The sequence below is a fragment of the Hemitrygon akajei genome, chromosome 14, assembly GCF_048418815.1.
Source record: "Hemitrygon akajei chromosome 14, sHemAka1.3, whole genome shotgun sequence".
NCBI lineage: Eukaryota > Metazoa > Chordata > Chondrichthyes > Myliobatiformes > Dasyatidae > Hemitrygon > Hemitrygon akajei.
The window spans coordinates 104,287,569-104,315,167 of record NC_133137.1 but is presented as its reverse complement, the minus strand read 5'-3'; the positions used below and the strand labels follow the sequence as shown (position 1 = coordinate 104,315,167).

General features: G+C 38.5%; 1 protein-coding gene across 1 annotated transcript in view; it reads right to left on the bottom strand.

Moving 5' to 3' along the window:
* Window positions 1-27,599, bottom strand: part of snd1 (staphylococcal nuclease and tudor domain containing 1) — a 1,008,210-nt gene that overhangs the window by 912,505 nt on the left and 68,106 nt on the right. Inside the window, exon 10 of the mRNA XM_073066877.1 lies at window positions 2,745-2,858. Within this exon, the coding sequence (XP_072922978.1) occupies window positions 2,745-2,858 (114 nt within the window). The remainder of the gene's footprint in view (window positions 1-2,744; window positions 2,859-27,599) is intronic.

Here is a 27,599-nt window from a genome sequence, read left to right as displayed (position 1 = left end):
TCTATTGAGTACAAGAGTTGGGATGTTATTTCGAAATTATGTGAGACATTGGTGGCATCTAATTTGGAAAATTGCATCCAGTTTTGGTTCACCTAAATGTTGAACCTGCGCTGCTCCAAAGAACGCTACAAGGTCATTCTTACCCTTGGCCATTAGGCTCTATAATGAGTCAACCCATAGTCAGGGAAATGATGGCACCCTCCTTTTAGACTGTTTGTCGTAACTTTTTTTATTCTTTCCACTTCTCTTCTAGTATTTATATCTGTGCACTTGTTACTGTGATACTGTAATTTCCTTTGGGATCAATAAAGTATCTATCTATCTAACTATAGGACAGATGTAAATAAGATTGAAAGAGTTCAAAGAAAATTTACAAAGATATTGCTGGGACTTGTACACCTGAGTTATAGGAAAGACTGAATAGGATAAAACTTCATTCACTAGAATGTAGAAGATTAAGGAGAGATTTGATAGGGTAATTACAAGCAGACTCGAGGGAGGCAGAGCTAAGTAGGTATGGTGCCCAACTGCAACTACTTTGCTTGCATCTTCAAAAACAGATCTATTTCCATCTTTAACATCTCTATTTTTCCCCTTTCAGGGTTCTTTTGAAGACCCTGACCTGGACTTACACGTTGACTACGATTCTTTGAGGGAATGGGACCTGCTCTCAGGGTTCCACAATCAGCCGCGATTTGGCACACCAAAGGCTTAGCCTAAAATTTTGGCATGGATTCAGTAGCCTGGGATCTCGAGGAACTGGAGACAGGCGGATCAAGGGTCGGTGTCACCACAGGAGACCTGTGTGTCGTTGGGGGAGTCGGAACATCTGCTGTGTGCCTGGGGACCCGGGATCTTGGTGATCCTCAGGAATATAGCCCGAAAATAGCAACTTAACGGACTTTTAACTTCATAAACCAGCAAGTTGTTTGTTATGTCTCCCAGTTCGTTGGAAAATGGAGTCACCTCTTTCTCCCTTATTAGGAGAAAGAGAGCCTGCAGCATGTCGAATTATCGGGTGAACAATGTAGTCTTTGGGGTAACTGGGTCTTTGCTATTGCTTTGCTCACGCTTGAGTGCTGGTAGTGGGTGCACTTTATTTTTGCCGGTGGGGGGAGGGGGATTGTTGCTTGCTTACTCGCGGGAGAGAGGGGAGGCTTGTGGGGGTGGACTTTGGGGTACTAACATTTAACTGTTGTTCATTCTTGGAGCACTCCTCTGTTTTTGTGGATGGTTGTGAAGAAAAAACATTTCAGGATGTATATTCTATACATTTCTCTGACATTAAATTGTACCTTTGAACTTTTATCCACTAAGGTTGGGAAGACTAGAACTACAGAGCATGGGTTGAGGGTAAAAGTGAAATATTTAAAAGGAACTTAGTGGGAAACTTCTTCACTCTGAGTGTGATGAAAATGTCAAACAAGCTGTCAGTTCAAGTAATGGATGCAGTTTGATTTCAACATTTAAGAAAAATTTACATAGGTACATAGATGGGAAGGGTATGAAGAACAATGGTCCACATGCAGGTTGATGGGACTGGGCAGATTAACCATCCAGTACAGGCGGGATGGGCCGAAGGACCCATTTCTGTGGTGTAGTGTTCTATTGCTGACTCTATACACAAATGTGGTCTAACCAAAATTTTATGGAGCTAATGAGTCCAACTTGCATACTCAAGTTCGCAATCGATGAAGGCAAGCATTCTGTACATCCTCTAACATCTGATCTATTTGTGTTCAGCCACTGACTTGCCATCATTGTCTATCAGTGCAAATTACTGAACAGCTGATCTACATTTTCATCCACATGATCAGCCTAGAACCCAGGACTGATCCTCACAAAACACCGTTGGTCACAGACCTCCAGTCAGAATGACACTGGTAGATAACATACTTAAGGGATACTGGCCTCACAAGTCAGGACCCTAACTGAGAAAGTAGGAATAAAAATCTGGGAGACTTATAGTAGAATACAGAATACAGTTTTTTTTCCACCACGATAGGAAAGATATGAAGGTACTATAAAGAGTACAGATAAAAACTCACCAGTACATTGCCCAAGATGGAGCATTTCAGTTACAAAACCAGTCTAGTACAGATAGGCCTGTTTTCCCTGGAGTGGAGTAGAATTAGACAATAGGGTTGGGATATATACCACTGAGCGTGATATAAAGGGTACACTGCAGTAAATTTTACTCAGAGATTTATAAAACATGGAAATGTAGATAAAGGAGATTTGAGAGGGGATTTTGTTTCTACCTGGTGTGGCAACTTGCTGGATTACACTAAGACAATGGTGGAAGCAGAGCCATTAAAAGTATTGAGAGCATTTAAAAAGCATTGAGATGGACACTTAAACCAGAGGGTTATGGGCCAAGTGCCGGAATTTAGAATAGATGTACTGGGCCAAACAGCCTGTTTTTCTGCCGTGTGGCTCAATGGCTCTGTGAGAAAGAAAACACCATCACTCAAGATCTTTCAGGTTGATATGAGAATTCTATGATTTATCCACTTCCCTGCACCGTTTTAAAACAAATTAAATATATCAATTCATGGCTGCTACACTATTCCTCCAACTATAGTGCCTTCTAAAAATAAGTCTGCAAATATGCATCAAGTTCATTTGTCGGGATTGAAATGCTAATACGTTTACTTTGCAAAGATTAGTGCCTGAGAACATAGAACATTTCAAAGTGTTTTTTGCTATCATTATTTCACCTTAGACCTTTGTGGTTAGCATACCTGGTTGACCTCTCCTTCAAGCCTCGGAGGTCGTATACTGGAGAGATGAATAGTCTTCTGTTCGCCTGAATTTAACTTTACCACCATGGCATCTGCATTCAAAATCTGCATAACCTGAAACAAAAATGTTATAACACTAAAATTACTTCAACAGAATTGATCATTTTACCGCAGTTATCAGGATAACCAATGGCTTCACAATCATCCCCTATTCACAATTCAGCAAAAAAGACACCATGAAGCTAGAAGTTATAACTGAAGTGACAAGAAATACTTTTAACATGGAAAATTCACAAATTTGATTGACCCTAACGTATTATTTGACTTTAACTTGAACAATGAGTTGCTTTTGCCCTTGGCAAAAATTTTCAAACCACACAAGAGAGTACACTTAATATGTTAAAGCTCAAGTAAATTATCAAAGTCGGGTTTATATCACTTGACATTCATGAAATTTGTTTTGATGCAGCAGTACAGTGCACAACATAAACAATTACTATGTTACAATAAGAAAATTAAAATAGTGCAAGAGGAAAAGTGAGAGAAGCCATTCAGAAATCTGATGACAGACGGGAAAAATCTGTTCCTAATATGTTGAATGTGTCTTCAGGCTCTTGTATATCCACCCTGATAGTTGTAATGAGAGGGTTCCAGGTAGTAATGATGGACAGACACCTTTTCAAGATGTCCTCAATAGTGGGGAAGCTTTTGCCTGTGATGGAGCTAGCAGAGTCTACAAAGCCTTGCAGTGTCTTTCACTCTTGTGCAGTGCAGTCTCCATAGCAAGAGGTAACAAACCAGTCAGAATGCTCTCCACCATACATCTGTAGAAATTTACTAAAGTCTTTAGTACATATACTTGCAAGAAATCGTTTGTGAACACATTTCAATTACCTGGCTTTCTGCATTAATTACTCTTATCTTCATCTAAATTACAATAATAGATAAACATAATCTGCCTAAACTAGTAACAAACAATTGTTCTTTGCAGGTCTTTACTGAGCACATTGTTTAATCATTCACAGTCCAGGCTGGAAAAAATGTGTGAACTACTGTATTTAATAACTGGTAGAACCTCCTTTAGCAGCAATAACCTTCACCAAACGTTCCCTGCAGCTGCTGATCAACTTGCACAATGGTGAGGAGGAATTTTAGACCATTCCTCCATAAAAGCTGTTTCAGTTCATCAATTTTCTGGGACAACTTGCATGAACAGCCCTCTTCATACATGCAATAGCATCTCGGTTGGGTTAAGGTCTGGACTCTTGACTTGACCATCTCAAAACACGAATTTTCTTCTTTTTGTTATTGATTTACTCTTGCATTTCCAATCAGTGTCTTGTTGCACCATCCAACTTCTATTAAGCTTCAAATGACAGACCGCTACCCTAACCTTCTCCTGTAAAATATCTCGAAACAATTTTGAATTCATTGCTTCCGCAATGATTGCAAGCTGTCCAGGCCAAGGCAACAAAACAGCCCCAAACCACAATGCTTTTTCCACCATGCTTCACAGCTGGGATGAGGTTTCAGTGTTGGTGTGCAGTGCCCTTTTTCCTCCAAACATAGCAGTGTGTACTTCTGCCTAAAAGTTCAACTTCTGTCTCATCTGTCCACAGAATATCGTCCTAGAAGGCACTACCCCAGAAGTTTGCATACATTTTTGAACCTGGACTGTGACTGTTGAAATTGTATTGATGAGAAGTTGTCCGATTCTTTGCATGTTATTTGTTTAGACAGAGTGTGTTTATCTATTATTGTGACTTAGATTAAGATCAGACCACATTTTGAGTAATAAATGCAGAAAACCAGGTAATTACAAAGGGTTCACAAATTTTTTCTTATAACTATACCAAATCTCCTCACTCTCCAAATAAAGTGTAGCCTTAACTGCATTAATATTTTGGGCTCAGGATAGATCCTCAACGATGATGACAGCCAAGAACTTGAAGCTGCACTCCCTTTCCTCTGCTAACCCCTCAATGAGGACTGGTGTGCATTCTCTCATTTTCACCTCCTGAAGTTCACAATCAATTCTTTGGTCTCGCTGTTGCTGATTGCATGGTTGTTATTGTGACACCATTCAACCACTCCAATCTCACTCCTGCACACTGCCTCGTCACATCTGAGATCCCATCAACTGCGATGTCATCAAAAAAATTATTGATGGTGTTTGCACTGTGCCTACAATCATGAGTGTAGAGAGTACAACAATGGGCTAAAGCATGCCTGTTTTGATTGCCAGCAAGGAAACTGTACTTGTTTCTAAAAATGAAGTGAACCTTTGCAATGCAAGTCAGGAAAGCATGGCAAAAATTAAGGTATTTGCAAGATCATTGTTAATAATCTTTATATATAAAGATCTATATTACCAAATCTTTAATAAGGTAGTAAGCTTCCTGATACTGAAGCTTTTAAAAGTTTCCATTGTCCCTTGTATTTAACATACTAACTCCAAATAGTCACTATTAAGCTCATTTCAGCAGCAAGAAACTTCTTGTCCAATGCTCCAAACCAATCACATCAAAATACACATGCATTATTCAAAACAGACCTGCAGACAGCCAAATTCAAACTATTCTTCCAGCATATGAATTAGGAAACAAAAATCAATAGTTGGACTGTAGCAGTGACTTTCTTTAAATAAACCTTTTCCAGAAACAAAAGATTCAGAATTAAATGGAAAATAAAATAGTTGAAAACATTTACACTATAAGTTTAGAACATCTAAAAAATGTACCACTTCATGCAGATTCCATTAAAATCATTAGAGATTTGCTATAACTTCACATTCCACAGCAAGGCAGAACTCTACCTTATCAACAGCTGTCAACAAGTTCTGAATTTTAGGCATGCACAAATAAAAATACATAATTTCAAAAACGCTTTTAAAACAACACTGCCAGTATTTATCTGCCAATTGAATCAGGTTCTCCACCTGTCTGTAAAACAGATAATTAAAGGACAACCTCAATACAAAACCCAGTATATACCATTTTTTTTAAAAAAAAGCAAAATATATTCGAAATATCAGGCCAGCATCTGTGATAAGAAAAAGTGTTAACATTTCAGCTTGATGATTTTTCATCAGTGAGGCAGTGCTTCATCAATGCCTTTGATTACTATTGAAAATTTGAAAACTGCACCTTGCACCATATAGGTCACCAAGAGATTAAGATCATGCTATCCGGGAAAAAAAGCTTGAAACCCAGTGTGCAAATGGTTCAACCACAGTATATATGGACTGAATCCAACTTTAGACGTTTATAACCAAGGCATCGCAGTGCTCTACACTTCCAGCATTTTATTTATTATGGTTGGGTGTTGCTAGCATGTTGTTATTGGGAGCTGTCACAAAGCCTTCAAGGACTGCCAGTCACGGCCCTCCAGTGGTGGAGGCAATGACAAAGCCCTGCAGCAAAAAGTATGTGTATCTAATCTGCTTCAATTTCTGTCACTGGTGACTCTCAGAATGCTTAGGATGGGTAAAGCCCCCCTTGATAAGACCATTAAATGTCACAAGGCTTCTCACTTGGAGCTGATCATTTATCAGCTCCATTAATAAGATCAAATCTGAATATAGTCCTTTTTTAAAAAAAAATACATCAACTGCATTTTTTAAGGAATTGTGTACAAAATTATATATCTTCATCTAATTTATAATTTAATTTAAATTATGAATCAAAATTATACTGTGCAGTTCTCAAATTGCAAGTCAGCAATTCCTTGTACTAGACTCATTCCTCCTTCCCTCCCCCAACCCATCCTAGCTTCTGCTTTCAATAACACTAAACAGATAAGAGTTCTAGGTGTGAAAGAATGGAAAATAAGCTCTAACAGCACACTCTTGGCAGGAAGACTACCTCACAAACTGTTGTTAATAAATAGCATGCCAGCAATGCCCATACCTCAAGAATAAATGTGCAATGTGTGAAGCTCGAATTAACCAGGACATGAGAGGGAACATTTTAATCAGAGAAAATGGGTGCAAATGTACACCATTTAGATTGCGGAACATGTGGGGAAACTATCAGCTTTTCAGAACTGTTAAAGTAACAATATAGATTCTCCATTTTGCAGCATATGGAGTAGGTCGCATTTCTAGCGGCTCTCTCTTTTTTAATATATTTTATATCCCACTAACAGATCCCTTTTAGTTTGATGACTTACTACTTCTACTGAAGGATTTACAACTTAATTACAATGGCCGAAAAAAGTCATTCTGGTATTGAATTGAGAAGCGGCAAGACTTTCCCTGAAACGAAACCATCGGAACAAACCAAGAAAATGGAGGAATCTGTTACACTAGCAGGAATATTTTCTTCAATACAAGACATGAAGTTGGAATTCGGATCACTTAATATTAAAACTGATAAGTTGACCGGTTCAAATGGGAAGCTCAAAAAAGCTATTTCTACGATTCAAGACTCTCTGAAAAACTTGGACTCTCAACTTCAATTACTTTAGCAGACTACAACCCGAATCAAGAGTGAGCATGATTTATTCAAACAAACTATTAAAGATCAAGGAATGAAGATATCTTCGATGGAAAAGAAAATCAATGAAATTACCTCGGAACTATCTAAAACGAAGAATGGTTGATTTAGATAGTAGAGGGTGTCGGAGGAATCTGCGTATTCTGGGACTGCCTGAAAATACTGAAGCTGGTGATCTGTTAAAATTCTTTTCAGATATGCTGTACTCACTTTTCAATGAGACTCTCGAAGCTAACCCCTTAATTGACAGAGCTCACAGAATTCAGCCGAATTACGTCCTCGAGCAGTCGTACTTTCTTTGCATTATTATACGACTAAAGAAGCTATTCTTCGAGAAGCCAGAAAGAAACAGAAATTATTCTTTAATTCAACACAGATTTGTACAGTTGAAGATTATCCTCCCGAAATCTTTGCCGAAAGAAAGAAATATCGAGAAGTTATGAGTGAAATGTACAAATTAGATTTAAATTCCTCCCTTCCCTTTCCAGCAAATCTGATCATTTTTCCTGAAAAATCTCAATCATTTTGAATCTACTCTCCTCAGGAGGGATGGGAGTACATTAAAAACCTTAAAGTTAAGCCTACTGAATAAAATATTAAAGTTACACCGATTATTCAATAGGCAATTTTGAAGTATCTGCTGTACGAGTTGTTTATGGAGCTTTTGAGTTAAGTACATGCTATACCTTTTCATTCTTTGGTATGGTTAATTTTTTTTACCTTATTAATAATCAGTACCGTAGATTTCGCACTACAGAGCGCACCTGATTAAAAGCCGCTGGCTCTAATTTTAGAAAGAAAATCAATTTTGTACTTGTACAAGCCGCACCGGATTTTAGGCCGCACCGGATTTTCGGCCGCAGGTGTCCCACGTTGTAATATGAGATATTTACACAGAAAGATATTACACGTGAGGATTTTTTAACTTTTAATTAAATCCATATGGTAACATAAACAAATACATATTGCAAATGCTTTTTTTCGAACCGTGCCTGTAACGCGGCTACTTTTAAATATACGTTGCGTATACTTTTTTACTGAACAACATTCCAATATCTCCTAACGACTGGTAAAAAATATATATACTGCAGCCTACCAGGAAAAGTTATTGATCGCCTTTAACTTAAAAGCAGCGTTCGCTCAGATCTAATGCCGCTCGCGTAATGCGCTCGCCCCCCTCCTTCCCGTTTATCGCAAACTGGTATTTTTCCCACAAGACGCGGCGAAACCGGGTGTGACATCATAGCATCCCGCGATGTAGTACAGAAAACAAATATAGTTAAAACACTTCTAACTTTAACTAGAAAATGAATTACTAAGCAAAAATATTATAAACTAAATAACTGCCATAAAGGCAGCACAATGCTTTTTCCATGTTGATGAGGGTGAGTACAAATGACTGATTTACAATAATTTAATTGTGAAAGTGCGCTTGATTTATCGTACAATTTCATTGGACCTCTGTGAACTACTCATCAATTTTATTGGTCTACTGTTACGAGGCAAAATGTTTTTGGCGGCATGAAAAAAAATCATGCATTAGCCACACCGTAGTAAAGGCCGCAGTGTTCAAAGCCGTTCAAAATGTGGGAAAAAAGTAGCGGCTTATAATCCGACATCTACGGTACATATATAACTGTTTTGTAGGGAACCTTTATAGTATTGTACGTTAGTGGTCCGTGTAGAACCTGTTGTGTATTAATCTTTTTATTTCTTTTATTTGTTTCAATACTTATAGTTTTAGGTCTGTTATATATAGATACTCATTTACTTTTCTTTTTCGAGAGAAAGAATATTGTTTGAACATTATTTGCTCGGATTTATTCCTTCTTTTGAATATGTGTTTAAGCTACTTAGCTGATTCTAAGATGGCCGTTGTTGATTATGTTTTTATTAATGTTAGACACAACATTATAGTAGTTGAATTCTGTTTGTGCCTTTTATTATGGCTATTTTCCATGGGATTTTTGCTTTTTTTTATATATGGAGCTGCAAGATGAAGAACAGGGTCAAAGGTTATTAGTTAGCATGGGACCAGCCTATCGGTTCCTTCATTTCTATCTGTTGGGTGGGGGGGAGGGGGAGGGGTCTATTAGAATAGGTTCTTTTCTTAATTGGGCAGTTCTTTTGATGGATTCCTCTTTCGTAAATGCGTCACTCCTTCTGGTTGTACCCGCACCTTTTGGTTTAATCTGTACTTGCGTAACATTTCTTTTATATAATATTAAACTCAATTTTAAACATGGATGTTAATAAAATTAATATAATATCTTGGAATTGGAACAGTGTCAATCATCCCATTAAGCGTAAAAAGATTTTTAAGAAATTAAAAACACTTAATGCTGATATTATTCTTGCGCAAGAAAATCATATACGAAAACGAGATGAAGATAGATTTTTCCGCTTCTGGAAAGGGCCCTTATTTTACTCACTGTCGGGTAGTAAAACAAGAGGCATTTCTATATTTCATAGTCCCAAAATCCCTTTTGTACACCTTAATACTACTACTGATTTGATTGGAAGATATTTAATTGTTACTGGTTTATTATGCGAGCAAAGGTAGCTCTGGTATGTGTATACACACCTAATGTAGATAATTCTGATTTTTTTAAGAAACTTTTTTCAGAGTTACTGAATCTCAATGAATATAAGCTGATCGTGGGTGGTGACTTTAATTGTTGATTAAATCCGGCGATTGACAGGTCATCAACCAATCCATCGCTTCCTAATAAAGCGGCAGCTTGTATTAACTCTTTTTTATTAGAATATGGCCTTGTCGATATTTGGAGATATAAACACCCCAATGACAAAGATTTCCCTTTTTTTTCACACGTCCATCACAAATATTCTTGAATTGATTACTTTTTTTTAGATACGTCTGTTAAATTCCATTGTTGAATGTGCGTATGACATCATTGCGCTTTCAGATCACGCGCCTTTAAAGTTAACCCTTAAGCTTCCGGATATATTTTTGAAAATTTCACAGTGGAGATTGAACCCCGTATTGTTACAGGATCCAGCTTCTGTTAATTTTATTAAGGAGCAAATTTCTATATTTTTTGAATTTAATACAACTGAAGGAATGTCAAATCTGGTTATATGGGACACCTTGAAATCTTTTCTTAGGAGACAGATAATCTCATATTCAGCAGCCTTGAGAAAGAAAACTAAAGCGGAATTGTCAGTGCTTATTATGTTACGAATGTGCCACAACTCTGAGGGGCCGAAGGGTACAAAGTAGCCCCCTCCTTTTTGAGAATCGCAAGATCGCTATTAATTCGGGTCTGGGACCCAGGAAATGAGAGAGAATCCATAAGGTTTTGGAATGTGTCCTGGCCTCAGCGAAAACAAAACCCCTGATAATGGCTATTGTCTCTTGGAGACGGAATTGTGTATTGAGTACTGTACTATTCATTGAAGCCCCTCAGGAGATGACCAGAGTGGGCTGGTTGAGGGATTGCATCATCCCAACCTGATTGACATCTGAGACCCCATGAGTAAGGATAAAAGAGGGTCTGGGGAACAACCCCTTTAGACGCACCAGGAGAAACGCTGGAAAGCCAGTGACAGCGTTTTATAGCGAACGCCGGTGAGGGCCCGTGTGCGTCCTCCCTTGCCAGGGTAGCGGGCTCATCACGGAAGAATGGCTTAGCTAAAGGAGAGGCCACAAGCGAACGGCCACACCAACGGGACTTCTGACGGATCGAAATCATAAAAAAGGAAAGCCAGCAAGTTTCTAAAAATCTCTCTCTCTCCAACCAAAAGGCTGCAACCTGAATGAACTGAGTGACTTTTATATTTCCATCGGACAATACATTATCCCCTAGACAACGATAGAGCTATTTCTTATTGATTATTATTATACCCGCACTTTTAGATTTAGTATTGACGACATATATTATCTGTATGTTTGCATTGATATTATTTTTGTGTATTTTTACTAATAAATACTGTTAAAAATAGTACCATCAGACTGCAACGGACCTCTCTATCTTTGCTGGTAAGTGACCCAGTTACGGGGTTCGTAACAATTAATAAAATTAAACAGATAGATAAAGCGTATTCAGTTAAACCTACTGAAGACCTATATAAAGAAAGGGTCGAACTTCAATCACAGTATGATTTGCTTCTGACCTTTCCCATTGAACAGCAAATTTTTAAATCTAAAAGTTTATTTTATATACATGGGGAAAAATCTGCCAAACTTTTAGCGGGTCAGTTAAAGGCTGGGATGGTCAGAAGACAGATTTTAAAAATTCGCTAACCAGATAGAACAAAAACTTTAGATCCTTATGAAATTAATAAGATATTCATGGACTTTTATTCTAACCTTTATAAATCTGAATTCTCTGATAGTAATATTACTATGAATAGATTTTTGCAAAGGTTAAACATACCTCAAATTTCGATTCAAGATGCTGATATGTTCGATGCACCTATTAAACAAGAGGAGATAGCCAAGGCTATATCCTCTATGCAATTAGGTAAAGCTCCGGGACCTGATGGTTATACGGTAGAATTTTATAAGACCTTTCATGAAATGCTTATACCACATCTTCATCAAACGTTCACCGATTCTACATCCTCTGAGAACCTTCCTAAAACTTTTTATGAAGCACTAATTTCATTGATTCCAAAAAAAGGAAAAGACCCACTGGAATATGTATCCTATAGACCTATTTCTTTACTGAATGTAGATTTTAAAATCCTAAGATTCTAGCAAATAGGCTTGAGAGTATCTTGCCTAATGTTATCTCAAATGATCAAACAGGATTTATTAAAAATAGGTACTCACATTTTAATATTCGAAGATTATTAAATATCATTTATTCCCCCTCAGCCAAAGAATCTGAATGTATTGTATCTTTGGATGCAGAGAAAGCCTTTGATAGGGTGGAGTAGCTTTATCTATTTCAGGTTTTGAAGAGGTTCAATTTTGGTCCAGGATTTATTTCCTGGATTAAATTGATATTTCATGCCCCGGTAGCTGCGGTTCTAACTAATAATCAAAAGTCTCCTTATTTTAGATTATATAGAGGTACCCGTCAGGGCTGTCCCCTTAGCCCTTTATTGTTTAATTTGGCTTTAGAACCACTTGCTACTGCTCTTAGGGATTCTAATTCTGTGCAGGGTATTAGGAGAGGGGATAAATTACATAAAGTTTCGTTATACGCGGATGATTTATTAGTTTACATTTCAAATCCTAAGAAATCTATTCCTTCTATGTTATCTATATTTATGGAATTTGGTACTTTTTCTGGATATAAACTTAATTTACATAAAAGTGAATTATTTCCTATTAATAATTATTTTGATTATTATGATCAAATACCTTTTAATATTGCCAAAAAACATTTTACTAAATGGCCTGGGAGCAGGATTTAAATATCTCCTTATCCGAGGAGAGCTGGGACTCAGTTCTCAACTCTGTTAACTCAACCTCCCTTTGTGCTCGCCATTGCCTTTTACAGTTTAAGATTGTTCATAGAGCCCATATGTCTAAATCTAAACTATCTCGATTCTACCCTGGCATTAGTCCGCTCTGTGATAAATGCAAGAGGGGCGTGGCCTCTCTCATCCATATGTACTGGCTCTGTCCTAGCTTGGAGAAATTCTGGAAAGATGTCTTCACTACATTATCGGGTATTCTGAATCAGCACCTAGAACCTAACCCCTTAATTGCTCTGTTCGGTTTTTGGGGTGAGACAGATTTATGTCTGGGTCCGACCAAATGCCGAATACTATCCTTTGCCTCTCTCATGGCGAGACGCTTGATCCTCCTTAGATGGAGAGATGTTGCCCCGCCCACTCATGCGCAATGGCTTAACGACATTATGGCCTGCTTGGACCTCGAAAAAATTCATTATTCAGTTCTTAATTCGGATCTAAAGTTCCATAAGGTCTGGGGACCTTTTATCGAGTACTTTCATAACCTTCCTCTTGACTAGGGTTTTTTTTTTCTTTTTTTTCTTCTTTTCAGTCCCTTGCTTTCAGCTCCCTTTTTTTTCTGGTAGTAGGCATTATTATCCTCTGTTGCTAAGTGTATTCACAGTCTGGGAGTTTGACTGTCCTGACTTATACTCTCTATATTGTGTGATGGTTGGTCTGGAGTTGTTGTTTTTTTCTTGTGTTGTGGGGCTTGGGGAGGACACTAAGCTTACTTGTCTTTAATTTAGGTGCTTTTTTGTTAAATTCTCTTCCTTTGTAGCATATTGTTATTGTATGCTTAATTTTGCACTGTATTAATGCTCCTCATTGGGATTTGGGGTTTTTAATTTTGTAAAATGTTTTGAAAAACTAATTAAAAAAAAACATTTTACTTACCTTGGTATCAAAATTACAAAAAATTTTAACTACCTGTATAGGTATAATTTCTTCCCTTTAGCTGAATATACTCAACAGGTACTTTCCAAATGGTCACCTATGTTGATGTCATTGATAGGTCGAATAAATGCTATGAAAATGGTTATTCTACAGAAATTTTTATATATATTTTAAGCAGTTCCCTCTTTTGTTCCAAAAACATTTTTTGATAAAATAGATTCTCTGATTTTGTCTTATGTTTGGAATAATAAAAGCTCTAGAGTAAATAAACTTTTACTGCAAAAATCAAAAGATGGAGGACTGGCTTTATGAAACTTTAGATTTTATTATTGGGCAATTAATATTCATTATATTACTTTTTGGATTTATGATATAGATGACCAAGATCGCCCTTCATGGTTACAGCTGGAGGAAAATTCAGTAGTGGGGTTTTCGCTAGCTTCTTTATTAGGAGCTCCTCTTCCGTTTTTGCTCTCCAGAACAGGTAGACAAGCTCTTAACCCTATTGTTAAAAATACTTTAAAAATTTGGTTTCAATTTCGTAGATTTTTTGAATTAAATGATTTTTTACTTTCTAGTAATATTTATTCCAATTTCTTTTTTAAACCATCAACTTTGGATAAGGCTTTTTTAACATGGAAAATTAAGGGAATAAAAACTTTTTTAGATTTGTTTTTACAAGACTGTTTAATGTCTTTTTCACAGTTAATGGATAAATACGATATCTCTAATACACATTTTTTCAAGTATTTACAGGTTAAGAATTTTTTACGTGTTTTTTTTTACCAAAATACCCCTTGGCCTGCTCTTTAAATTTGGCTTATGTTATTTTTCAGTTTAAACCTTTTCATAAAACGATTGATAGCTATCATTTATAAACAGTTAATGAATGCTCACATGTCGCCTAATGATAGGGTTCAACGCACCTGGGAAGTAGAACTTCAACATTCACTCTCAGATAACCAATGGAGTAAAATTTATTATTTAGTCAATAATTCATCTAACTGCACACACCATATTTTAATTCAGTTTAAGATAGTACACAGGGCCCATATGTCCAAAGATAAATTGGTGCATATTTTTCCTAATATATGCCCTATTTGTGACAGATGTAACACAGAAATGGCTACTCTAACCCATATGTTTTGGTCATGTGTAAGTTTAAATAACTTTTGGAGGGATGTGTTTCGGATATTATCTAAAGTTATAGATATGGATGTTCAACCTAATCCACTTACAGCAATTTTTGGGATTTTTCCAGAGGAAGCAAGCAAAGTGTCTGCTTCTGCCCAACATGTGATAGCTTTTTCAACTGTACTGGCTAGGAGAGCTATTTTGCTACACTGGAAAGAATCTAACGCGCCTACTGTTTTCTATTAGCCATTATGTCATGTCTAAGTTTGGAGAAAATTAGAAGTCGGACATTTGATACATCCCTTGATTTTGAACAAGTCTGGCGACCCTTTATTCAATATTTTCACATGATTTAATTTATCTTTATTTATTTATTTTTCTTTATTCTCTTTGGAGAAAATCCTTATCCATGAAGGTTCAGAGATGACTGGAAGGATGTGTTTTTTTTTCTCTCTCTCTTTTTAAAGTTTATCCTCAATTGGACTGCCCAATCTTTCTTTTTTTTTCTTTCTCTTTTTTTTGTTTCAGTTTAGTTAGTAGGGTTTTTCTTTCTTTATCAATAAAATTTCCAATTTTTTTTACGATTGCTATGAGGAGTTGTAGTTTCTTTTTGACCATTGTATATATAACAGCATAATATATTACCTATTTGATTTTGACATTATATACTTTGTTTTTACTATTGCTGTTTATATGTCTTTTATATTATCTACTTGTTAAACTTCTCTTTCGATTTGTATATTCTTTATTTGAAAAACAATAAAACAGATTGGAAAAAAATAAAAAAATAAAGTAACAATATATTCTGACTAAAGCAAAATTAAAGTAAATGAAGCTGATCTGAAAACACTGACCTAAGAGAAAAACCGCTACTGCTTTACTCTCTGAAACACACCCAACCATGTTTTTTACTTCCACAGCGACCCATGTTGGTGGATCTTTCTAATCAATACCAAAAACACCATGTTAAAGTAATTCACTATATAAAAAAAGTTTACACAGCAGCTTCTTCCAACAGCAACATTAGATTAGCACTGGTACATGCCGCCTGTGGGATGCTCTGCAAATTATTTTTTTTTATTTTTTTGTGCCTAATCAACTGAATACCCAAAGGTTTTAGATTCAAGTAATGTACAGCAATCAATCCTTGTGTGATCTAATGAAAGGACATCAAATTAAATGGAATTTATCATGAAGTTCAGGAATTTTAGTAAAAGATAACAAAATTGTGCAAGTCTCCAGTGTGCCGAGAAGAACACTGACCTCCACAGAAGAAAATGCACACAACACTAAAATGCACTGGAACACATGAAAACTGTTTATAAAGAAATCACAGCTATCCAATGATTTCTTCAAGTAGTAAAGCCACTTATAGTATCTCTGTGAAACATACTCAAAACAACCAGTGCCAACACTATTCTTCTATTCACTATCATTTGAGCTTTCTCTATGTATGATAGGAGAAATACATGCTTGAAATCCACAAGGCACTGTACAGCTGGGTCAGGAAGGAAATTATCTTCATCATGTATTGAGGATGAGAACTGTTTATTTGATGTCAGCTACCATATTCACTGACAGAGATTGGCATTAATTTGCCACCTATGCAATAAGTGACAACAATATCCAAGTTACAAATGGATCTGTTATGTTTTTTTAACTCCAAAACATTAAACTAATTCAAAGGAAAACAAAAGAGCTGAAAGATATGAGTCTTAGTGTACTCTTTGAGTGAAGTGTGCACATATCACATGGTAGTGTCATGATATATGTAAGTCATATTTTTACATACAACCACAATGAATTTTATAAACAAAGAATGCTTAATCAAACAATATTACTGAATATTAAATACTCAACAGGATCCACTAGAAATACTGATATTCTCAGCTGATGAAACCCAGAAGGTCTAGCCAAGGTTAAGCAAGTTCCTTGTTTTGATTAGTGTCTTTGGTCAAAGATTTATTTATAATCACAGCTGAAACTGAATGCAAGAGCTACAGAACTAAAACATGCTCCTCAAAACATACAGTAGCTTTGAGAGTTGAGGACAGTAAAGGACACTGGAGAGCATCTGATGGATTGATAGGTGGGGATTACCATTTGCATAGCATCAGCAACAGAACATTGGACGCGTGTGAAAAAGGTTGCAATTCAACGGCATCAGCAATAATCAAATTGGGCTGTCTGCATATATGGCAGAGTTTAACTACCTTCATAATGCTACAATAGACCACAATACTCATCAGTACAGTTTCTATGTTAAAGAGGAAAATATGTGGAACTCTTACCTCAGTAACACCAATAATTTGCAAATCTAACTCATTAATACATAGAAATATGAAGTCAGTAACAGGGCACAGAAATGTGCTGCTCAGCCCATCCTGTCCATGCCAGCTGTCATATGCCCATCTGTACAAATCGCATTTACTAGCACTTTACCTGCAGCATTCTAGACCTTGGCAATTCATGAGCTAATCTATACACTACTTAAAGGTTGAATGGCTCTGTCACCAGCACCTACTCAGCCAGTGCATTCCAAAGTCCCAGATGAAAAACATTCTTCCTACATCCCTTCCAAACCTCTTACTCATCTACCCTATCCACACATTTCCACGTTGTACATCATTCCCTCCACAGCCAGACCCACTGTCAGGAAGACAAATCAAACCTATCCTGTCTCTGCTCATAACTGAGACACTACAACCCAACCAATACCCTGGTGCATCTTCTATGCACCCTCACCACAGCTATCACATTTCTGATATATCTTCACCGACAGTTTATGAAGTTATACCATAACTTTCCTGGCTTTGTATTCTGTATTCCAAGTAATGAAGGCTCACATCTACTTCTTAGACCATCCTACTGACCTACAGTAAAGTGGAAGCGTCTTAGGTACATAAGTATAGCTAGGGTGCCACAGACTTTTGCACAGTACTGTGGTGATTTTATATATTGCACTGTACTGTGGTGATTTTATATATTGCACTAAATTGCTGCAAAAATTTAATAAATTTTGTGACATATGTAAATGATAACCTGATTCTGATATGGGTTTCTAGTCTGGACCGAGATTAGGAAAGGGGCAGGGAGAGGGGACTTGTGGTTGGGAAAAGGGGAGGGGGGGAAGCAAGAAGCACCAGAGACATTCTGCAATGATTAATAAACCAATTGTATAGAATCAAACTACCTTGCCTGGTGTCTCAGGTCTGGGTGTGCCTGCTCCCACAACATCCCCACCCCGGCACTCCTCTGCCTCCTGTCCCACACTCCTCCTACAGCTCTTAACCCTCACCATTCCCAACATCGTTTGCTTGGACCAGATTTTCAAACTTGCTCTCTGCTCCACAATGACAAATACAGTACTGTGCTAAAGTCTGTGGCACCCCAATAATATATATATGTGCCTAACACATTTTCACAGTACTGTATACAGGCACTTTCAGGGATCTTTGGACTTAGTGTACTAAATTCCTCAATACCATTCATTATTTACCTTTATCTGACCTTGCAAAATGCACTCAAGATAAAATTCCATCTACCACTGGTCTACCCAACTTAACAGTTCTTCAACATCTTTCTGTAGCTGAGGCTATTTACAGCACATCTCAAGTTTGCTGATCTCAGGTCATGACAAGGTTTTAGTCCCAGGTGGTGACATCAAGTGTTGTGGTTAATTCATTGCTGATGAGGTTGAATTTTTCTTTTACTTCATTTTTCTGTCACTGCAGCTTGGTTCCCTGTCAAAAATGCTCTCCAGGTTTTGGCCTGGGTCCAAAAGACCTAATTCTCAAAAGCAAATTTCCACAGTACTGTATAGATATTTAAAAGTAATGCCCTCCAAAGATAAGGAGGATGGTGAATCTGTGGAATTCATTGTCATGGACGGCTATAGAGGCCAAGTCATTGAGTATATTTAAAGCACAGGTTGATAAGTTCTTGATTAGTTGGGGTGTCAAAGGTTACAGGGAGAAGGCAGAAGAACATGGTTGAATGGGATAATAAATCAGCCATGATGAAATGCATGAGATGATGTGATATACCAGTTGGCCCAATTCTGCTCCTTTGTCTTCTGATCTTATACAGGTTTCAACATAACCTCGTGCTTTCAATCTGTCACTAGCAGTGGTAGGTCAATGAAGGCTGCCCACTTTAAGACCAAGGTAAAGGCCAGTCCGTGTTCATTGTTAACATAGTTTTCAAGGGTCCATTGGGTTTAAAATCAGCCTTCTCATTGAGGAGAAAGGTACTGCCAACTGCACTAATTCTTCAAAGAATGAACCAATCCATTAACTTACATGGTGTGCAGAATACTAAACAGGCTGTAGCTCTTCAAGTCATCAACCAGTTTAATCAATAGAGTTTAACATGAGGAAAAATGAAATCAGAGTTTACTAGGAGGAATCAGAGAACAGTCTTTAATCAAAATGGAGAGAGATTGCAAATGAGTGGAATACAGCAAGATCCATCGGTTCTTATTAATCACAAAAATAAGCAGAGGTGCAGCAAGGATTGAATTTATGAGCAGGGAGGTTATGCTGCAGCTGTACAGGATACTGGTCAAGCATGACTGGAATGCTGTGTGTGGCTCTGGCCCCTTTCCTGGAGATGAGGGGTTAACCTATGAGGAGAGATCAAGTGGCCTGGGATGACACTTGTGGGAATCAAGAAGAAATTTAACTGACCTTGCTCAAGTTAGGAATCAAAATGATCCCAAATTCAGCATAGCCTTAATGTAACATGCCTCATTTTATCACGTTTCAAAAACACCACAGGTATTATCATGACTCCAAGGTGTAAATTAGTTAAATGCTAATTAAACCGATGAATTAGGCATTTTATAACCCAGATGTTAATGTTATCCCTACACACAGGTTATAATGATATTGTATCATATGGGTATTTATGATACTCTCTGGGATATGCACAGGACACAGTGACATCAGCAGAAGTTAAATAAATTCTGCATCTCAAGCAGAAAGCTGTTGCAGCCAACTACAAAGAATGAGATAACATCCTGCCAGTGCTACCAACAGCTACTGCTTCCAGATTAGGTTTATTGAAAATTATTTATTAAGACTACAGTGTTGGATTAGTTACTACAACTGAAGAAAAAGGAGGCCAAGATCCTTGAGGTAGTATGCTACATTTGGGATCATTCATTCAGACTTAAATATTTACGAATACATTTCAAGACTTTTCCAGACTAAAGGGATAATGCTTGTGTAATGAGGCATTTTAATTTTTCATTCATGCGATGCAATCCATCCAGCACTTAAGGGCAGGACAGCTGAAAGACTTGGTGATAATCGGCTGACAATAAAGCACTAGAATCTGGAAAAACAGGCAAACATAGTATTCACCAAATGCAAAATATTGTCGATGTTCGACACCTGAAACGGAAACTGAAAATGATGAACTATGAAGTAGGAATCATCTATGAAGAAATCATTAACGACCTTTTAATTAGAAACAGTTATTTTCAACCAGAAGCCAACCTAGAACTCAGTATTTACTACAGAACTTTGGTTGTTACAAATAATACTACAAACAGCAGATTCTCATAGTCATGTCAAAAATGGATGTAAATTATGGGTTTCACAGCTTAAAACTGTGGAGCCCGAAAATGCAAAGGGGGGGAGGGGGAGAGAATAAAGTTTGTTCATTGTCATACCACTTTCATTCTGAGCAGAGGATATTTAAGATGACGTTCACATCTCGTTATCAAATACACATTGTGGAATAGAAACACAGAAAACCTACAGCACAATACAGGCTCTTAGGCCCACAAAGTTGTGCCAAACATGCCCCTACCTCAGAAATTACTAGGCTTACCCATAGTCCTCTATTTTTCTAAGCTCGATGTACCTATCCAAATGTCTCTTAAAAGACCCTATCGTATCCGCCTCCAACACCGTTGCCAGCAGCCCATTCCACGCACTCACCACTCTGAGTAAAAAACTTACCCCTGACATCTCCTCTGTATCTACTCCCCAGCACCTTAAAACTGTGTCCCCTTGTTGCAACCATTTCAGCCCTGGGAAAAAGCCTCTGACTATCCACACCATCATCACCTTGTACACCTCCATCAGGTCACCTCACATCCTTCGCCACTCCAAGGAGAAAAGGCCGAGATCACTCAAACTATTCTCATAAGGCATGCTCCCCAATCCAGGCAACATCCTTGTAAATCTCCTCTGCACCCTTTCTATGGCATCTACATCCTTCCTGTAGTGAGGTGACCAGAGCTGAGCACAGTACTCCAAGTGGGGTCTGACCAGGGTCCTATAAAGCTGCAACATTACCTCTCGGCTCCTAAATTCAATTCCACGATTGATGAAGGCGAATACACCTTATGCCTTCTTAACCACAGAGTCAACTTGCGCAGCTGCTTTGAGCAGCCTATGGACTACAAGCCTAAGATCCCTCTGATCCTCCACACTGCCAAGAGTTTTACCATTATACCATATTCTGCGATCATATTTGACCTACCAAAATGAACCACTTCACACTTATCTGAGTTGAAATCTATCTGCCACTTCTCAGTCCAGTTTTGCATCCTATCAATGTCCCGCTGTAACCCCTGACAGCCCTCCACACTATCCACAACACACCCAACCTTTGTGTCATCAGCAAACTTACTAACCCATCAGGTATCAGGCATTTTGAAGGTCTTTTTGTAGACAATCGGTTTTCGACTTTTGAACAGTTGTCTACAAGGTTTACCGTAGATTCCGGATTTTAAGCCGCTACTTTTTTCCCACATTTTGAACAGCTTTGAACTTTGCGGCCAATAATCCGAAGCGGCTAATGCATGATTTTTTTCATGCCGCCTCGTAAACATTTTGCCTCGTAACAGTAGACCAATAAAATTGATGAGTAGTTCACAGAGGTCCAATGAAATTGTACGATAAATCAAGCGCACTTTCACAATTAAATTATTGTAAATCAGTCATTTGTACTCACCCTCATCAACATGGAAAACACTCGAAGCATTGTGCTGCCTACTTAGTTTAAACTATATTTGTTTTCTGTACTACATCGCGGGATGCTATGACGTCACACCCGGTTTCGCGGTTTTTTGTGGGAAAATGCCGGTTTGCGATGAAACGGGACGGAGGGAGGGAGCGCATTACGCGAGCGGCTTTGGATCTGAGCGAACTCTGCTTTTAAGTTAAAGGTATCAATAACTTTTCCTGGTAGGCTGCAATATATATATTTTTTTACCAGTCGTTAGGAGATATTGGAATGTTGTTCAGTAAAGAAGTATACGCAACGTATATTTAAAAGTAGCCGCGTACGGGCACGGTTCGAAAAAAAGCATTTGCAATATGTATTTGTTTTTGTTACCATATGGATTTAATTAAAAGTTAAAAAAATCCTCACGTGTAATATCTTTCTGTGTAAATATCTCATATTACAACGTGGGACACCTGCGGCCGAAAATCCGGTGCGGCCTAAAATCCGATGCGGCCTTTACAATTAAAAAAATGATTTTATTTCTAAAATTAGAGCCAGCGGCTTTTAATCAGGTGCGCTCTGTAGTCCGGAATCTACGGTAATTTACAGAATACTCATTTTTTTAGATACCTTCAAATTAGACATTTTATTAGCCCTTTAATACCACATTTTCCTGAACAACCTGATAAAAATGTTGTAGACTTGTTTCTTCAAATGAACCCCTTGGGCAAAGGCGATATTTCTACTATTCATGTTAAATTTATGATTCTCAGACAAGCCCCTTGTGATAGAATTAAAACTGCTTGGAAGCATGACTTAAGTTTTTCTTTGTCCGACAAAGTTTGGGATTCAATTCTTAAATCCGTCAATTCAATCTCTTTATGTGCTCGTCATTGTCTCCTGCAGTTTAAAGTCATCCACAGGGCTCATATGTCCAAAACCAAAATGGCAAAGTTCTATCCTGATATTAGTCCCTGGTGTGACAAATGCAAAGGAGGTGAGGCCTCCCTTTTCCATTTGTATTGGGCCTGTCCTACTCTGGAAAAATTTTGGAAAGATGTATTTTTAACTTTATCTTCTATATTAAATTGTCATTTGGAACCTGATCCTTTGATCGCTCTTTTCGGTATTCTTCGAGACCCTGACAAGCATCTAACCCCGGCTAAACAACGAACATTGTCTTTTGCCTCTCTTCTAGCCAGACGAGCAGTACTCCTTAAATGGAGAGATGTAGTACCCCCTACTCATGCTCAATGGTTTAGGGATATTATGTCTTGTTTAGATCTCGAAAAGATTCACTACTCACTTTCTAATTCGAACATAAAGTTCCATAGGGTGTGGGGATCTTTTCATGGATATTTTCATAACTCTTACCTAGATTGACAGGTGTTTGATCTTTTTTCCCTTGATAATCAGACCCTACATTTCCAGCATTTTTTCACTTTTGTTTTTTTTCTGATCAGGTAGCAGGCTGCCCCCCCACCCCCTTTTTTTATTACAATATATAGTTCTGGGGTAATAAAAGTGTAACATATAATGGTTGGCTTGGAGTTGGATAGGTGATGGATTGGGTGCTTTACTTTCTTTTTCTCTTTTTTTTTCTTTTTTACTATGGGTGACTTGCTCATTTGTTAAGACATGTATTATTGTTATTTTTGTTTGTATGGTAATGATCCTTCTATATATATTATTGATTTTCTTTTCTTCACTGTAGTTTGTAGAAAATTATAAATAAAATATGTTTTAAAATCTTACTAACCCATCCAACACACACAAAATGCTGGTGGAACACAGCAGGCCAGGCAGCATCTATAGGGAGAAGTGCTGTCGACGTTTTGGGCCGAGACCCTTTGTCAGAACTAACTGAAAGGAAAGGAAAATGCAAAATGATAGAAGACCAGAGGGGGTGGGGTGAAGCTGAGAGCCAGAAAGGTGATTGGCAAAAGGGATACAGAGCTAGCGAAGGGAAAGGATCATGGGACAGGAGGCCTAGGGTGAAAGAAAGACGCAGACTGAGAGACCTTTAAGCTGAACACCTACGCTCTGTTCGCTAGAGTAAGCAGGATCTCCCAGTGGCCACACATTTTAATTCCACGTCCCATTCCCATTCTGATATGTCTATCCATGGCCTCCTCTACTGTCAAGATGAAGCCACACTCAGGTTGGAGGAACAACACCTTATATACCGGCTGGGTAGCCTCCAACCTGAAGGCATGAACATTGACTTCTCTAACTTCCGTTAATGCCCCTCCTCCCCTTCTTACCCCATCCCTGATATATTTAGCTTTCTCCCCCTCCTTTTTTCTCTCTTTCTGCCCATCACTCTGCCTGTTCTTCATCTCCCTCTGGTGCTCCCCTCCCCCTTTCTTTCTCCCTAGGCCTCCCAACCCATGATCCTTACCCTTCTCTAGCTCTGTATCCCTTTTGCCAATCACCTTTCCGTCTCTCAGCTTCACCCCACCCCCTCCAGTCTTCTCCTATCATTTCGCATTTTCCTTTCCTTTCAGTTAGTCCTGACGAAGGGTCTCGGCCCGGAACGTCGACAGCGCTTCTGCCTATAGACGCTGCCTGACCTGCTGCGTTCCACCAGCATTTTGTGTGTGTTGCTCGATTTTCCAGCATCTGCAGATTTCCTCGTGTTTGCCTTACTAACCCATCCCTCCATTTCCTCATCCAGGTCATTTATAAAAATCACAAAGAGTAAGGGTCCCAAAACAGATCCCTGAGGCACTCCACTGGTGACCGACCTCCATGCAGAATATGACCCGTCTACAACCACTCTTTGCCTTCTGTGGGCAAGTCAGTTCTGGATCCACAAAGCAATGTCCCCTTGGATCCCTTGCCTCCTTACTTCCTCAATAAGCCTTGTATGGGGTACCTTATGAAATGCCTTGCTGAAATCCATATACACTACATCTACTGCTCTTCCTTCATCAATGTGTTTAGTCACATCCTCAAAAAATTCAATCAGGCTCGTAAGACAAAGCCATGTCTACTGTTCCTAATCATATTATACCTCTCCAAATGTTCATAAATCCTGTCTCTCAGGATCTTCTTCATCAACTTACCAACCACTGAGGTAAGACTCACTAGTCTATAATTTCCTGGGCTATCTCTACTCACTTTCTTGAATAAAGGAACAACATCCGCAATCCTCCAATTCTCTGGAACCTCTCCCATCCCCATTGATGATGCAAAGATCATCACCAGAGGCTCAGCAATCTCCTCCCTTGCCTCCCACAGTAGCCTGGGCACACCTCCTCCGGTCCCAGCGACTTATCCAACTTGATGCTTTCCAAAAGCTCCAGCACATCCTATTGTCATATCTTCAGGCAGCGCTTCACAAAATGTGAAATCCATTCCCTCATCTCTGTGTTCTGCCTCTCCACATCTCTGCCGATCTCTGTTGAATTTTCGACCTCTTCTTAGCTGTCCTCTCTTGCTTCTCGAATTCTTCCTCAGTTTCTTCCTGTACTCCACCGATTTCACATCAGCATACCTCCTTCATTTAAATACTGACCTTCCTCCTACAAAATTCAAGTCTTCTGCTCAACGGCGCTCTTCCCTCTCCCATCAGCACCATCGGGGCGTCACCTGACCCACAACCTGGACTCTTCTTCGCCACCGCTTGATCCTCACTTTCACATCTCACTTTCTCTTGTGTGACAATTACATTGTCTTTGTTTTTACTTTCCACTTTCTCCTCTGCAACCATTCCTTCTTTGTGGCTTCCATTTATCATGTTCTTATCGCAGGTATCCTCATTTTCACCCACTTGGGTCATTCTTGGGCTGGCCACCTCTGGATGAAAATTCCCGAGAGCTGGCTCAGGACCTGGCTTTCCATCTGGCTGTTCCAGAGGACTAATTCCATGCTGCTTTCCTTCATTCCTTTCTTCCACATTATCAGCCCCAATATTCTGGCTCCCCGTTTCTATATTCAGATTCCCAGTGCTGAACTCTGAATAATCTGACTGTAAATCCAGATTACTCTCACCTGGACACAGATTACCCATGTCATGTTCTGACTCGCTAACCTCTGGATCTGAGCTTCCAGCCTCCAGCTCGATTATGACTACTAGACCAGAGCATCTCCAGCTTTCAAGTTCCATTCGCTCAACACTGAGCACCATTCCCCAAACTTCCTGTTGGGCCGATCTGCTGCCCCTGTGAGGGGGTTCTTCATGGACAAAAGGATACTTACTCTGTTTGAAAATTAGAGATAACTAGTCGTGCACCTGGCAAGCCACAACGTAAAAACATATCTGAATCATCAAGAGCTCTAGATTTATAGTACATATATTACAAAATTTAAAAACTGTTTTAGAACTGTTACTGTTGGAAAAACAAAACAAGAATATTGCTTATATAATGTCTAAATTATGGTTGCTGATATGATAGATAAAAGAAAACCAGAGAAGCAGGCAGAACAGTCACCTGATAGCTTCAAATATGGAAAAGAACTTGACACCAGCAAGCTACAAGACCAAAGAGACAGGAATATAATGAATTTATCTGGTTTGTGGACAGGGTTTATTTTGAAAGAAAGGCAACAGGTCATACATATAAAATAGAGGCACACATCTGTATTAGATACCAGAAACTACTGGAAATATTCCGCTGATTTGTGAAGACAAATTGAGTTGGCATCAGCACTCAACATGCTGAAAGACTGCCACCTTTTTAAACAATCTGCTTAACTCTACTGTGAATATTAAATTTGACAATGGTTTACTTTCCACCAACTTGACAGGAATTTCTAGCAATTTCTATTTTTAAGATTTCCAGCATCTGCAAGTATCTACATTCTTCTAAACTATTAGCTGTTCTGAATTAAATGCAGCAATAACTAGCAAACTCCCACTCTGACACATCAGGTCTCTGTGTCATACTGCCTTTTTACAATGAGGCCCAATAAAAACTTGAGGAGCAGCACCTCATCATCTGTCTAGGAATGGTGCATCCTATTAAATTCAATATTAAATTTTACAACTTCAGGAACTTGATTTCTGTCTGCATCAGTCCTCCATCTGTAATATCTGCTCAGGTTGTTTATTATTTTTAACTCCAGGAATTTTTCTCTGGGAATGGAGAACATGCCCAGCCTAAGCTGCTTGGTGTATCATCCTGCTCTGCATTTTCCAACATCTACATTCATTCCCCATCACTCACACAGTCCTCCCACGAGCTCAATTAGATTCCATTTCTTCTACCCTTTGTCACTTCCACATATCACCTCAGTTTCTTGAATCATTCCCACTCTACCACTTTTCCCATAACAGGATCCACCTATCCAAGCAACTCTGGCTCCACATCTCCCTGACATTTTTATCAAAATTATTTCCCCTCTTTTATTGAAGGCCTGATGAAGAGCCTCAACCTACAACATCAACTATCGGTTACTCTTCATAGATACTGCCTGACCCAGAGTTCCTCCAGTGTTTTGTGTTGTTCCAAATTTCCAGCATCTGCAGTCTTGTGTCTCCATTGTCTGTTTTATTCTTTAACTTAGAACCATAGAACATTACAGCACAGAAATAGGCCTTTTGGCCCTTCTTGGCTGTGCCAAACCATTTTTCTGCCTAGTCCCACTGACCTGCACCTAGACCATATCCCTCCATACCCCTCTCATTCATATACCTCTCCAAGTTTTTCTTAAATGTTAAAAGTGAGCCTGCATTTACCACTTCATCTGGCAGCTCATTCCACACTCCCACCACTCTCTGTGTGAAGAACCCCCACCCCCCCCAATGTTCCCTTTAAACTTTTCTCCCTTCACCCATGTGCTCTGGGGTTTTTTCTCCCCTAGCCTCAGTGGAAAAAGCCTGCTTGCATTTACTCTATCTATACCCTTCATAATTTTATATCTATCAAATCTCCCCTCATTCTTCTATGCTCCAGGGAATAAAGTTCTAACCTATTCAACCTTTCTCTGTAAC